Genomic DNA, 15,000 nt, shown 5'->3' with positions numbered 1-15,000 from the left:
GTGCAGATTTCACTGAAATTTTCACTATAATGCTAATCCTGTACCACAGCTGGGCCACCCCGTGTGAGAAAATTCACATCCAGACTTTCAAACCGAGGAGCGTTAAAGTGGAATCAGAGTATGATTTACACGTTTACCAGAGAACCGTACAAGTAAGTTGAAAGAGTTTACTATATGCGTGAGTGGTTGTTGTATTAGCATAATTGTTTTTCTCCTTTCAGTGAAGGAATTTGAAAAATTTGTACACCTTATGGAAATGTGCTTGCATCTTAGATATATTTTGAAAAGAGAAAGGGGGAAAAAATCAAGAAAGTGAGACAAAAGCTTTTTAAGTATGATTATTTACAAGAATATTTTTTAAATATTTCAACAAAATACATAGTTAAATCTTAAGGAAGTCACACTAAACCTTTTTGATTGCTATAATGTGCAGTAATGTCTAAAATATTTTTTTTTGCATTTTTTCTATTGCAGCTTGCTGATGTACCTTCTTACCTCGCACCTCTGTTCATAGAAGTTGCTCAGGCTGGCCTTCCAGAGGGTGTGAATTTGACTGTGCAGGAGCATATGCCAGAACATACAGAGGTGGCTATTATTATGATTACATCTTTCTTCTCTGTTTGTCTGTACTTCCTTAAAATTATTATTTTGGTTATTATTTCTTTTTGCTTTGTCTCTTTTGTTGTCTTCTTTTTTTTTGTCTTGCTTTCCTTTCTTTTCTTCTTGTTTATTGTTTTTTAAATAATTGCATGCCATATTGTAATATTAGATTCAAGAATTTTTAACTTTAGGATTTTATTTTCTACGTTACATTATTTCTTATTGTAGAAATAAATGATGTAGCAAGTTTGATTACAGTGGTACATGAGTGAAAATTTTACTATGCAAAAACTTTTAGGAAGAACCATTTCATATGTTGTATATATTTGTTTCTTTTCAGGTCCGTTTCATTCCAGACCTGGAACTTAAAGAACTAAAGAAGCAATTAGATTTGCTTGGGGGTCCATCTAAAACGAAGAAGTAAACCTTAGATCTATTACTATAAATGTTTGTATAGATGCGAAATGGTAATTTGAGTATTGAGTATGTACATATATTTCTTGTTTAAATAAATATTTGACTTTTTTTGTTGTTGTTTTTTGTTTTTCTTTCTGCCATTAGGAAATGCATAGTCACTAATTAGCCATTTACTGTAAGAGAGATATTTTGATGCAGTTGTTAGCAGAGTAATTAATGCATTTACAGGATAAATTGGGTTCACAATAATAACAGACAAAGAATAGAAAAATAAGAGGAATATTCAAGTTAATAGGAAGTTTTAAGTTTTGACACTTTCTTTAACAATAGCAGTTAATATTATGTAAGTAAGAGAATGATTAAAATAACATCAAAATACAGGAGGATTTAACAAACTTATTGAGGCAACTTTAAAGTCCTTATTAATGGAAATTCTCATTCCTTTAACTGCAGTTTATGTCCAGTGTAATTTTCTCTTTACCACATGTCATTAACTATTGACTCATTGAGGCAACTTGTCATAGAGGGTTTTAGGAGATGGAGACTGAGGCTCAGTGTAGGAGAGTACCCCTACCTTGGGCCTCAGCCCTTGCCTAACAAATTTTGTATAGTCTTTAATTCTCCCCCTCCTTTTCTATCTCTTCTCCATCCCCTTCTGTCCACTTCCTAAGGTGAATGCTGAAAGGATGAAAGGCTGGCTTTGTGTCTGTCATGAATGGCTTCTGGGAGCCATAGGCATGGTATTTGCTTGGTTAATCACCTAGCCCTTACCCCTTATGGGAACCCAAAGGGGTAGACCGTTTATTTTCCCCACTGATTACAGAGTCACCATGGCCAATAATGATGATGTTTCAACCCCTGTCTCTCCTTTGACCACAGCTCAACCACTGATGCTAATACTTCCTCTTCGATGTTTACTAACAGCCCTATACATTCCGAACCACTCACCCAGGTCACTACTCAACCTTCAGAAAACACACCTTCCTCTCTCCCAACATTCTCCACTCCATCTAGTGCAGTCCTCTTCATTGTCTCTCCACTCTGACTGACCTCATTGGCATGCCTATTCCTACCGAACCACACTTCTCTTTTAATACTTGTCTTGGAACTGTTTCCGTCTTCCTGACTGATTGTCCTATCTATGACAAAAACTGGTCAAACTGAAAGTGACCACCTTGCCTGCCTTACTGACTAAGATGCAGTGGCAATACAGCACTACACTATTCCTCCCAGAGGACAGCATAAGTCTTACACCAATATTGCCAAGATAGGCTTCCATAGACATGATCTCCCCCTTGAAGTTTATTTGGTGGGGTGTCTTGCCCTGACCAAACATATCGACCTATTCCTCATGTATGTCAGAAATTTTTGCATTTTGGCCACCCAGCAACACACTGTTACTCCACAGCCTGCTGCCCTCTGTGTGCCCAACCTGGTCATAATTATTCAAATTGCCTTGCTCAGTCGCATGTGTGCCAATTGTGGTAGCTCTCATAATGTATTTTGTAGAAAGTGCCCTGCCAGACAGGAAGTATGATGAGGGTTTACTTTCTTTACCTATTCCAAAACTGTCCTTTGCTCTGCTCCCCTCCCATCTTCTTAAGATGTCCCAGCATCTTTTCCCTTTACCCTGAACCAACCTACCTCTACTCCCCTTTCCCCAGGTCAAATTCATTTCTCAGTCTTAATCCACTCTCTGCCACTTCTCACTTTACCTGTCACACCAGACAACCTAAACTTTCATCTTTCATGATGCCCAGGGTACATCACTGCTCTGTGCATGAGTGCATGCATTTGCATGTATCAGTGCAACTGATCTTTAATAATAGTTAATATTTTTAAGATAAAAACACTAAAACAGTTGCTAATTCAAGGTAGTTATTGAATTTTATGGAAAAGTAGATCCTATTTCTATTCTCCTGCACATGGTTTTCTAACAGATAATTCGCCTAACAAGCAATACATCAACACATTTATTCAACTGATTAAATCTTATATCTGTAAGGCTAACTCCTAAGACCCTGTTGTATAGCGCTTGAGTTCAAAGGCTATGTTGAAGGCCTATGGAGTTCCTATATAATGTGGAATACAGTTCGCAGAGGTAGAGTGGTTGAGAGCCGTTGGGCGACAACATACATACTAAAAAGTAAATGACACAAGAGGCAGTTATATATATATATTTTTTATATATCAATGTTTATCTGGGTAATGAGAACCTTTATCCATACACAATTTATTGTACATAAAATATATAATAATTTCACGTATGTCACTAGCAGAAATAGTAGAAATATCTGGTAGTAATAATATTAATAATGACAGTGATCTTAGAAACAACAATAGCTATAAAAATAATATACAATTAATAATCATAATTTGATATGATGATAATAATAATAATAATAATAATAATAATAATAATAATAATAATAATAATAATAATAATAATAATAATAATAATAATAATAATAATAATAATAATAATATGCTAATGTTAACACTGACACTGAAAAACAATGACAAAAATGGGAAGGGTAATTAAAATAACAATAAAAATGACATAAAATCTGAATAAGAAAAGTTAATAATGATCACAATAATAATGTAAAGAAATGAAGATCATACTGATAATATACCAATATTAGGACTACAAAAACAAGTCATCATCATCAATATCATCAATACAATATTCTATATTACCATAATAAAAACTATCAAAACCAAACAAAATCATGCACTGTAAAAATCAAAATAACAAAATGATAATAACAACAAAATTATTCACTTCAGACCTTGGCAAAACCATCCTAAATGGAAATCATGGGAGATTCCCTTGCATAAAACATCATCAGAGAAATATCACAGTAACATCAAACTTTATTCTTTGCCTATAATCCACTGTATGTTGTAATATCACATGTGGCATGATCTTTGTATGGCTGTTACGTGCTTTGTGATAATACTTATTATGCTGATAAGTGTTGTGGGGTTGGGCTTTCCTAAACGGACAACTTGTGACAACTGTACAAGATGGTATGAATGGGAATGAGTGATTCCACAAAATGAATACATTATATACATGTACTTCATATTCTGATATTACATCTTCCAGCTATATCAGATTGTGTTGAAATATGACTTTCCTATTTCTCTTGTACAATTCCTTCTCATTCATACTTTCTACACAGGTTTTACTGATTCACATTACTCTAAAAATGAATGCTTATACATTTGGTCAAACCAGATACTATTCTGACAGAAAGAGAAATAAGCAGAGATGCCTTGCTTGAGGTGAGCTGCAACAGGACCATAATATGATATGTATAAAAACAAAAATAAAATGACTGCCCTGTAAGCAAGAGCTGTTGACTGAAGAGCCACAGTTGCTACCCAACAGTAGTATCAAAATGAAATGAACAGTAAATTCATACCTCATTCTAATGGACAAAATTTTATACCACTTTCAAATTCACCCTTTTCCACTTTTCTACTCTTCTTTGACAACTTAATTATAGAAAAACGATGGATGCTAAACCACTTAAAACACATGAAAATGTAAAAAAGGAAGAAAGTAACAAAGAAAGAAAAGAAAAGAAAGAAAAAAAAGGAAAAATCAAGGCTCATTAAGCTACATGGTAACACGGATGTAACCAGTGACTTCCCCATCAACTAGCTGTCAGCTTGCAAGCAGCAGCTCAAGCCAATGTTGCCACAACTCCACCTGCAGCACCGAATTAACTGCACCAGATTTTGCCTGTTACTTCCGATAGCCGTTAGAAAGAGGCCTATTAAAGCAGGGTATGAGTGTACTGTAAAAGTATGTAAGCAAATAAAGTTTTGGAAAATACCATCCCACACAAGATTCAGAACCATTTCATTTATTGGAGAGGGAGGGAGGGAGGGAGAGAGGGAGGGAGGGAGGGTGACAGAGAGGGAGGGAGGGAAGGTGAGAGAGAGGAAAGGAGGGAAGGTGAGAGAGAGGAAAGGAGGGAGGGAGGCTGAGAGAGAGGGAGGGAGGGAGGGAGGGAGGGAGGCTGAGAGGGAGGGAGGGAGGGAGGGAGGGAGGGAGGGAGGGAGGGAGAGAGAAAGAAAAATATCAAGTGTGGTATAATATCACAGATCTTTAATTCAGAAAGCAGAGAAAGAGATGATGATGATGAAAAAGTTGTTTTCCTTCAGGTAAGCCATTTACAATGCTTTAGATAAACGAAGCAAGGTCAGATACTTGCTGAGTTAAATGTCACTATTCAAATTATATCATAGTATGAAAAGAACCTTATTCGAGCTATAAGAAAAATACTTATAAGTGTCATACTACGGTGCCCTAATATCCCTCCACTGGTTAAATACTGTTATACAATGGTCTTTCCATATATACCTATATATACACAACCATGCGCTGGATTCCTGTCACTACTTAAACCCTAATCCCACACATCTTAAATTACTTTCACCAGCACCATCTTTTGAGCTTCAATATTTAGACGCGAGTACCACCAAACCAACCTCAAGGGCGCTTAAATGCCTCTTAAATGTGCTTCAGGAACTCTTTAAACCTTTATATCCAAGGAGACTAGTGCATTAGCAACCATATACGGTCTCTTTGTACGTAAAGGGTTAATAACCTGACTACTTAATTAAATGGTTAATTAAAAGGAAGAGTTGATATGTGCATTACATAGACATATATGAATAATGCTCCTGCTCTGGTGTTCTGCATGAAATCTAAACCTTCTCATCTGCAAAAGATTTCATAACAATAGTACGACAAGAGATTAAAATATAAACTGTAGAATAATATCCATTATGATAATATTTTGAAAATGTTGGTTGACAGTGGCCTTCTGTTGCAGTCTATGTCTAAAAGATAATCTACAATTTTTCCAATATACTCTTTATTAATGTAAGCACTTGAAGGCTCACCAAGAGATTGATTTAATGATAAAAAAAGCCAATTCTTTTCGAAGTCTTAAGTACTAACAATAATTCACCATATTTAAGCTACTGATTATAAGTAGCATTAATAATTCACTGAAAAAATGGATATAATCTTAAGGCAGTATTTACAAATGTACACACACACACAAATACACATGCATGCATATTCACACAAAATAAATAGATAAATAAATAAAATCTTTTCCTTTCCTTCTGTTAATATCAGAAAGAAAATCGGCTTAGCCTCCATGTAGATGGGGAGGTATTTGTCACTTAGATTCAGTTAAAATGCCAAACTAATTATGACATAAAATTATGTAACCTCAAGCAAATCAAATTTGGCTCTCGGCACAGCATATATAATTTGCCTTCTCATTCATATTCTTAACCATACAGGTACATGCACATGCACACGCACACACACATACACACAAAAGTTAAATGTCAATTTGCATTTTACTTTTTTTTTCTTTCCTTCTTTTTAAATGTTGAGATCCATTTCAACTGGAGAGGAAAAATGGGAAACTATATCTTCAGTGACCAGTGAAAGAGATGACAAAAGTTACATTCTTTTGCAAACATCAAATAAAAAGATTAAAAAATCAACAAAACATATAGGTACAACAGTTTCAGAACAGAAAAGGAAAAAAAAAAAAAATCTGTCAACACTAGCATTCACCATATAGCATCCATACACAATTAATCATATGAATACACATATACATATAGGGTAGAATATGTTCAGGAGCCATAATATACAAAGATACTCCAACGGAAGCTAAAAATGAAGTTCTGTATTTATGCATCGGAAGTTTGTTTTCAACATAACAAACATTTCTCTATATTCAAAAATAAAGAAGAAAAAAATATATGAGTATTGCATATACAATTACCAGCTAAGTTTATTGTTAAAAATTATTTCTTGCCTAATATTGCACAATTTAGTATATACATATGGAGCAAGTGGAGGAAGAGGAAGAGGAAGAAGGAATGGGAAGGATAAAACAAAGAAACTGAGGAAGACAGAGGAGGAGGAGGAAGAGGAGAGGAAGGTACAAAGGAATTAGAAGGGGAAGGAAAAGACAAAAAAATAGAGGAAGGAGGGGATAAGGGAAGAGGAAGAGAAGGAGGAAGAGAGGAAGGTAAGAAGGAATGGGAAGGGGAAGGAAAATACAAAGAAACAAAGGAAGGAGGGGACAAGAAGGAAGAAAAAGTGGGGATATCACTTACTAATAACTACAGCTATCAAAAATATTGTGCTTTTCATTCTCAATCGTGTTGATGATTAAGGATACAGATATTGAAATGAATTCTCAAGCTCAGGATTATTTCCTCATTTAGACTGAAGTGGTGAATATACATGTCTTTATCAGAGTAATGGGCTTGTGACTGAATGATTTTCACATTTTTACCATTTTACTTCACATATTTACAATGGGAATCATTAAGGAGTCCCATTACAAACTGGAAACTAAATAATAATTATGGAAAAAAAGTGCATGTGAGTTTCTTTCACTTTCTTATAAATAGAAGTCATATCTTATTTGAAAGCATCTATCACTTTACAGAGATATATCTGTCAATATATGCCACAGTTAAAATCCGTCCCTAATGTTGTATGAGAAGTGGTTATTTCTTTGCCCACTTGACGGTCAGTGGCGATGTGTCTTGATCACCATCATTTTCCGAGGCATGCCTCTTTCTGTGCTTCCTTCTGTGGGAATTACTGCTGACTCCTGCTGTTTCCATGCTGCTCTGTGATGGCAGCGCAGGGTTCTCTGCAGCCTGGGATGTGGAAGCAAGGGAGTCCCCTTCAAGGCTCTTTGAACCCGAGGCCCCTGAACTGAGGCAAGATACTTGGCTGGTTGAAGGAATGGTAGATGTAGTGGACTGTAGACTGGCTGAGCCTGTGTGTGGAGAATGGCCCATTGTGAAGGCCAACCCCCCGGAGGAGTACCCGGCCAACTGTGGCGGATTCAAGTACGCTTGCGAAGACAGCTGTGCCGCTGTTATGTTCACAGGCACCTGTAATGTAATCACATTTGTTTCTTTAATCCTCTGAAGTTAGAGAATTAAAATGGATATACACTTTATATCTATATGAAGTCTATATCTATATTACATTTATGGGGATCATCTATTTTGATGAAAATCACACCCTTTTATCTAAACCCTAGCGAGATCTCTGAGGTCAATTTCTATATAAATTGCCTGAAGTTTTTGAGTTATAGTAAAAATAAATAAATAAATAAATAAATAAAATAAAATAAAAAATAAATAAAAAAATAAAAAATAAAATCCCCCCCCCCCAAAAAAAAAAAAAAAAAAAATAGCAGTCATTCTGATCATTTATTTTACAGAATCATCCTTTTTCTCAGGAATGTAGGAAGCACTTTTCTTTATTTTTTTTATCTTCTTTATTTTTTTCATATATAGGTCACTTTTACAAGCACAGGGATTTTTTTTTTTTTAATCCACTTACTACATTCCCTAGACACATTATTGCTCTACAAAAAGAGCCATAATATGTTTATTTGGGACTACATTTGCATCTGCTACGGCAATTGAAAAAAAATACCGGTTGCTGAAGGTTTTTTTCTCTTTTCATAACCTTTATCGTATGAACAATAAAAGGGAGAAGCATAATCTTCCTAAAACACAATTGTCTACTATGTACTTGCATTCTGAAGTCTTGTGGAAATTGTCAACATGCAACAGTGTCTCAAAGGACTCCTTTTCCTAACGGTTTGATCCAGGTGATTTGATGTTTCTCGGCATAAATTGACCATTTTTGAAAATTTCTCTAAAATAAAAAAAAAGTAATACAGCTATTTGGACTTCATATCTGAATAAAACAATCTTTCAACAATTATATGCGGAAGACACTTTTCGAAGTTGACCTTGGGGGGGGGGGATATTTTACGTAGACTACTTTTAGAGCACCACAAAAGGGGTTATATGATATATGTCACTTTTACAAGAAACATAATAAACTACAAAAACTCATTGCATCATTTTTTAGATTTACTATTCAGCTACAAAATGAGCCATAATTCGTTAAAATCTGACGGAAAATGAGCATTACACATAAAAGTGTGCAGTACCGAAATATCGTGATTTTTTCCTCTTTTTTTTATTTATCTTTTTATTTTTTTTACATCATGGATAACCAATCATGTATGAAATACTTGCATATGATATAATCATCTATTATTTCCCTTTATTGCTGCTCTAATGGGATTTTACAATGATAATACTGGTTGAAAAAATTATCGTTTTCAAGGCCAATGAATATCACAGTCTTCCCCTTCTGACTGCCTCCATGGAAGGGGAAGACTGTGTTATTGAGCCGAGGGTCCGATGCGTTATAACACCCAACTTTGACACCAACACTTCCATGAAATAAAGATATATAACTACAGAGCCTGTAAAAATATATATATAAGGTATATAAGGATATACAGATAATTTCTGTGTATGCCATGACCTTATGTTTATATATGTTGTTAATTCTGCTTGTTTGTTATTTGTTTGTTGATTTTTTTCTTTTTCTTTTTTGTTAAGTTTGTCTGATAATTTAAAAAGTTATGAACAGATTATATTAAGATTTTTATGAAACAGACGTAACGAAACAGACACCATGACATTTTGGTGGTGATCTGGATCGTGGTTCAGATCCAGGATTTTTTTTTTTTTTTTCTAAATCAAAAAGTTATGGACAGATTTGAATATTCTTAAATCCTGAGGTGTGTCTTAGCCTAACTTACATTCTATAAAATTTTGGGTGGTGATCCAGATCATTTGGCAAACCTACCCCCAATTTGGGAGGGGGAGAAGTTTACATTTTCAAAATATTTTGCTTGTAAATCAAACTAACTAAATGTGATTTAAAAGACTCCATATGAACTGGATATCATGTTTATTCATTTCCATGAAAAAATTCATGTTATTGTTTTTTCGACGCTTGCCAGATTTTAAAAATTATTCTGAAAAAATGAAGGTTGGTCTTTTTGAAAATAATTTCATCTTTTATTATATCTAAATCATTATGTCACAATTGCTGATTTTCTAAGGTAAGGTGAAAAAAATTTATATTTCAGTCAACATCGAAGAGTTGCTAACATCAAAAACAAATGGCTGGGCCTTGAAATTTTCAGGGGAGAATCGGAGGCCCTGAAACTCCTTGAAAATGCAAGATGGGCGAAAAATTTTAAAAAATGACTAGACAATTCCCTTAACTTTCTTTTTCTAAAGCCACAGACAATGTCTTTCTTGCTTGCAATGGCTTTCTGATATACAAACTATGTTAAATTTGCCTAATGCACAAGAAATCTATAATAATCACAAATCTTCATAACTCTCTAATTACAACAAAGGCATAATAACTTACAAATTCCATTTCATAACAACCTAAAACCTAAAGATGGAATTCAAATAAAATGGTTACCAACGCACAAACATATTGCAATGTATACAAAGACCACTATCTAAGATAACACAGCTTAGTCAACAGCTGGAAACTGAACGCTCCTTTTGATTCTTTACACATATGAAAAAACATGGTGCCCATAATAGTGAAAATATCAATATCTTGCAAGTGCACCAACCCAAGGAAAGAGTCTATGCTTGAGATCTCTCGACGTAACATTGTTGGACACCACCCTGACCAAAATGGCTTGCATATTCACAAAAGAAACAAAACAATAACATATCACATACCATGTTAGCTGCCACAAACAAAGCTGAGCCCACAGCTGGAGTGGTCTGACTTGGTGCTGCAAAGAACTGTGAACTTTTGCTACTGCTGCTTGCCGACGTTTCGCTGCAGCCTTCCCTAATTCTGGATATCTCTGCTTGCAACTCAGAAAAGCGTTGATCATATTCCAGAAGCTTCCTATTTAACTGTAATAACAAATTTAACATTGTGTAATAAAAATACATTTAAATAAACAATACTGACTAAAATTTATATGGTCACAAATTTTTGGGATAACTATGTGTCAGTAGCTATACTTACTAGCTACTAGCTTTTTTATTATGATTTAAAACTCTCAATTACAAATAAATGGACTTAACACAGTGATGGCTGAATGCTTTTGCTGGAATTTCGACTGACTCATACATGTTTGTATGAAAGCCACAAACCAAGATTTCATCAGTACATATGCTTCATGAAAACAAGCATGCATGCCACTATGATAATGCCATTCAGCATTTTAAAGAGGGGAGACCCAGAGCATTGTATTAATTTAGAATTAGCCAAAAAACAACAATATAGAAACAGAGGCTTCAGTACTCTAAAAAAGGTGAGGTATACAAGCCTTTGCCATACTGTGGGAACTGAGTTTGAGCCTGCAATCTGCAAAGAACTGTAACACACCTCAAAAAAACTTACCTCTGTGATCTTTCCTTCTTGGAGTGATATCTTTGTGGATTGTTCAGAGACAAGACGATTCTGCTCAAGCGCTACCCGCTCTTGCTCACTGACCTTCCTGCGCATTTCATGGAGCTGTCAACAAGAAAAAATGTACATCATCAAATTTGGTCCTCCATATTCTGTAATTAAATTCTTTACTAAAATTGGTTTGTAGGTATATGCATACTTTGAATCTAAGCACAGTTCCACCAATCATTTCACAGTTCTCTCTAATACCCACATTCTCCTCAACAGTGAAATACTCTTCATCAGAATATGACTGCAGCTGAAGAATTTTAAAACATACCAAACCCTCAGTTACAATTCATGACAGCCTGACTCACCTTAGATTTCAGTTCACTGACTTCCTTACTGAGGCCATTCAAGGAATTTTTGTTGTACTTGTTGGCTGCAATGACGTACTGGAGTTCTGATGATGATGATGATCCTGGTTCTGACTTTGATAGGAGTATTGCTCTTGGAGAAACTGAAAAGATCATGTATGGTTTGTAAAACTTTTCTTGGTTGTAAAAGAAAGGTTTCAAAACTAATAGCATATACTTCAGCCATTTATTGATGTTCCCTTTTTTTCGATATCGACATGGGAGGTAAAAAAAAAGGAAAATTTATGTGGATAAATAAGGATGCTTTAACAAACCCAAACGCTGTGGGGTGACAGAACAACTTGTGGAGGAAACTATGCAAAAATAATTCAGATTTGGCTCCATGGGTGACAAATAAGAAAAAAGACAGAAAAAAAGGAGAAATTAAGAAAAAAAAAAAAAAAAGAGAGACTGAGACAGTGAGAGTGTGAGTGAAAGAGAGAAAAAGAGAGATAAAGATAGACAAACACAAAAAAAAGAAAGAAAAAGAGATAAAGATAGACAAACACAAAAAAAAGAAAGAAAAAGAGATAAAGATAGACAGACAAGTAGAAAGAATGAAAATAGAAAGAAAGAAAAAAGAAAGAAAGAAGGAAAAGAAAGAAAGAAAGAGAGAAAGAGGTAGAAACATAGAGATATCACACTTACCATGTAGTGAGGGTAATCCTGAAGAAAAAGGTGAAGGGGAGAACCGCGCTGATGGGGGTGTGAGGGAGGTGGGCTTTAGGGAACGCACAATCTTCTCCTCAAAGTGTTCCATCGCCATGCTAGAGATATCTCGGAGCTCTGTTAAGATTTCTTGTGACTTTGGGAGTGTCTTATTGGACTGGATGAACCTCAGGACTCTGTAGATTTCGTCAATAACCTGACGGAGGAAGTTTTAATTTCTTAATAATTGGTGACTGTGCTTTTCTGATGTCTATAAGTTTTGAATATACTAGAAAATTAATGTAAATCAACACCAATTCACATGATATTTATGTTTACATCTGCTTCAAATATGAGACATTTAACTATGCAGTATGCAATTTTCAAAACAAAAGCAATTTCTCAAAATCATTCAAAGCAAATATGCATTTGTTGTAAAAAACATTACCTCAAAACACACAGTGGAGGAGAAGAGGAAGGGACACGTAAACACACACAAAAGAGGGGGGGGGGGGGAGGAGATGTAGAAGCAGAAGAAGAAGAAGAAAAATAAAAAGAAGATAAAGAAGAAGTGAATGGATAAGGACAAGGAAGAGGAAAAGAAAAAGAAAAAGAAGAGAAGAAACAGAAAAAGGAAGAAAAACCATACCTTTCCAGGAATAAAACAGCACATCTGGCTTTCAACATATTTATTAAATGTCATGTTGAGAAGTGACAATCTTGTCTCCACAGCAGTAAGAATGTCGCAGTGGCGGAAGAGGGGGTGGTTCTTTCGCTCTGATTCTCGCCTCGGCAGCTGGCTCTTCACCTGCAATAATAGCATAGGAAGATGAACAAATTTTCTGATCAGTTTCTCTTCCCCCTCCTTTCTTTTATCAATTTTATTCATTTATTTATCTATTTCTTATCATATTTACTATTTGGTTATAAATTTTGTGATGTGCATTTCTAATAAATCAGTAAGTAATGATGCACACTGAATGCATGATCTCAAAACTTGTTAAGAATTACTTGAACAACGAGCGTAACACAGAAATTACTTGAAAAAAAAAGACAGAAATGGACAATAAACCTTATTTTTTTCACCAAAAATCTAGTGAGAATTACACAATCCTCGGAGGAGAAAACCAAGCAGATGATTAAATTAAACTTATATATACATATTCATTATACATCCATACTTGCTCACACAAGTATAGATGTATAATGAAAAAATCACCATATATTTTGCCTTATATGATGTGTTATTTTACCTCGAAAATTCATTCTAAATAATTCCCTTCATCCTCTGCCGTGCATGTACCTCTTGGGCAAGGCCAGGGAATGCCAAAAGTTCAGCTACGATGATTTCCTTCACCTGATATCCTTTGAAATCAACAACATGAATAATGTGCTCACTGTAAGCTGCCATGAGATTTAAGAGTAAAGGGACACATTGTATAAAAAAAATTGAGCTAATAAGATTGTCTATTTTACATCCCATTATCTTTTATGGGGACTTTGTAAATAATTAACATCAGATGAAGTATATGAGCAATAATACATAACCAAGCTGAAAGTAAGCATATATATATTTCTTGAAGAAATAGTATCTTGTAGGAATCAATAGTTTTCCACAAAAAAATATTCTATCTTTTTCATAAAAAAAGGAATAGAAAAAAAAGGGTGTATCCTATGACATGGAGCATCATAAGTGGCATGAAAGACAGCACTTACACTTTTAAGAAATAGTCCCAACATGAACCGTAGAAATTCAACAAAATACGAACTAACCTCTTTAAGGCACTTGGCTTGGTAGCGCTCCACTTTGCGAAATCCTTTATTCAGCAACATCTGGCTGATTTGATTGAACCGTCTACAAATCTGGAAGAGAGGTGTTGTGATGAGCCATGCTGATTATTCAGACAATGTTACACTTTGTGCAAATTTCTGATTTAGGCTAGATTGTTTTGCTGTTAATATGCAAGTTTTGATAAAGAGAAAAGGTAAATAGGAGATATGTGTTTCGAAACTCGATATTTGAGTTTATGTTACAGTAATTGTTGGAGCAGAAAAGTGGATAAGGAAGCCAAAAAGGAAAGGTTAGGAATGCCTACCAGTCTGTTGAGAGAATCAGTTACAGAAGACCAAATGGATAAGGGAACATATAAACTACATATTATTGTTTATTGTATAAAATATTAATTAACATGACTTTCCAAACCTGGATAGAGTTTCCTTTGTATGACTTAAAGGTCTTTTCATCATAAATAAATCTGAAAATAAAGAACTAGTGACTGACAAGTTTCAAAAAGGTAATCTTGATAATGATGATGATTGATGATGAATGATGATGATGATGATGATGATTGATGATTGATGATGATGATTATTGATGATGATTATTGATGATGATTATTGATGATGATGATGATGATGATGATGATGATGATTGATTATGATTATCATTATTGATGATGATGATGATGATGATGATGATGATGATGATTGATTATGATTATCATTATTGATGATGATGATGATGATGATGATGATGATGATGATGATGATGATGATGATGATGATGATTATTGATGATGATGATGATGATGATTATTG

The 15,000-nt window shown here is 34.6% G+C and overlaps 2 protein-coding genes across 2 annotated transcripts in view; one reads left to right on the top strand and one right to left on the bottom strand.

The window, feature by feature from the left end:
• Positions 1 to 1,125, top strand: part of mRpL48 (mitochondrial ribosomal protein L48) — a 2,926-nt gene extending 1,801 nt beyond the window's left edge. Inside the window, exons 4-6 of the mRNA XM_027351649.2 lie at positions 50 to 152; positions 475 to 585; positions 941 to 1,125. Coding sequence (XP_027207450.2) covers positions 50 to 152; positions 475 to 585; positions 941 to 1,024 — 298 coding nt within the window. The 3' untranslated portion in view covers positions 1,025 to 1,125. The remainder of the gene's footprint in view (positions 1 to 49; positions 153 to 474; positions 586 to 940) is intronic.
• A 4,256-nt stretch (positions 1,126 to 5,381) lies between these two features.
• Positions 5,382 to 15,000, bottom strand: part of pall (F-box protein pallbearer) — an 11,317-nt gene continuing 1,698 nt past the window's right edge. Inside the window, exons 2-8 of the mRNA XM_027351648.2 lie at positions 14,176 to 14,265; positions 13,052 to 13,210; positions 12,403 to 12,619; positions 11,716 to 11,858; positions 11,351 to 11,464; positions 10,675 to 10,857; positions 5,382 to 7,980 (exon numbers count right to left, since the gene is read on the bottom strand). Coding sequence (XP_027207449.2) covers positions 7,585 to 7,980; positions 10,675 to 10,857; positions 11,351 to 11,464; positions 11,716 to 11,858; positions 12,403 to 12,619; positions 13,052 to 13,210; positions 14,176 to 14,265 — 1,302 coding nt within the window. The 3' untranslated portion in view covers positions 5,382 to 7,584. The remainder of the gene's footprint in view (positions 7,981 to 10,674; positions 10,858 to 11,350; positions 11,465 to 11,715; positions 11,859 to 12,402; positions 12,620 to 13,051; positions 13,211 to 14,175; positions 14,266 to 15,000) is intronic.

Source organism: Penaeus vannamei, chromosome 36 (assembly GCF_042767895.1).
Source record: "Penaeus vannamei isolate JL-2024 chromosome 36, ASM4276789v1, whole genome shotgun sequence".
NCBI lineage: Eukaryota > Metazoa > Arthropoda > Malacostraca > Decapoda > Penaeidae > Penaeus > Penaeus vannamei.
Note: the sequence above shows the minus strand (reverse complement) of the source record. Positions and strands in the feature narration are given on the sequence as shown.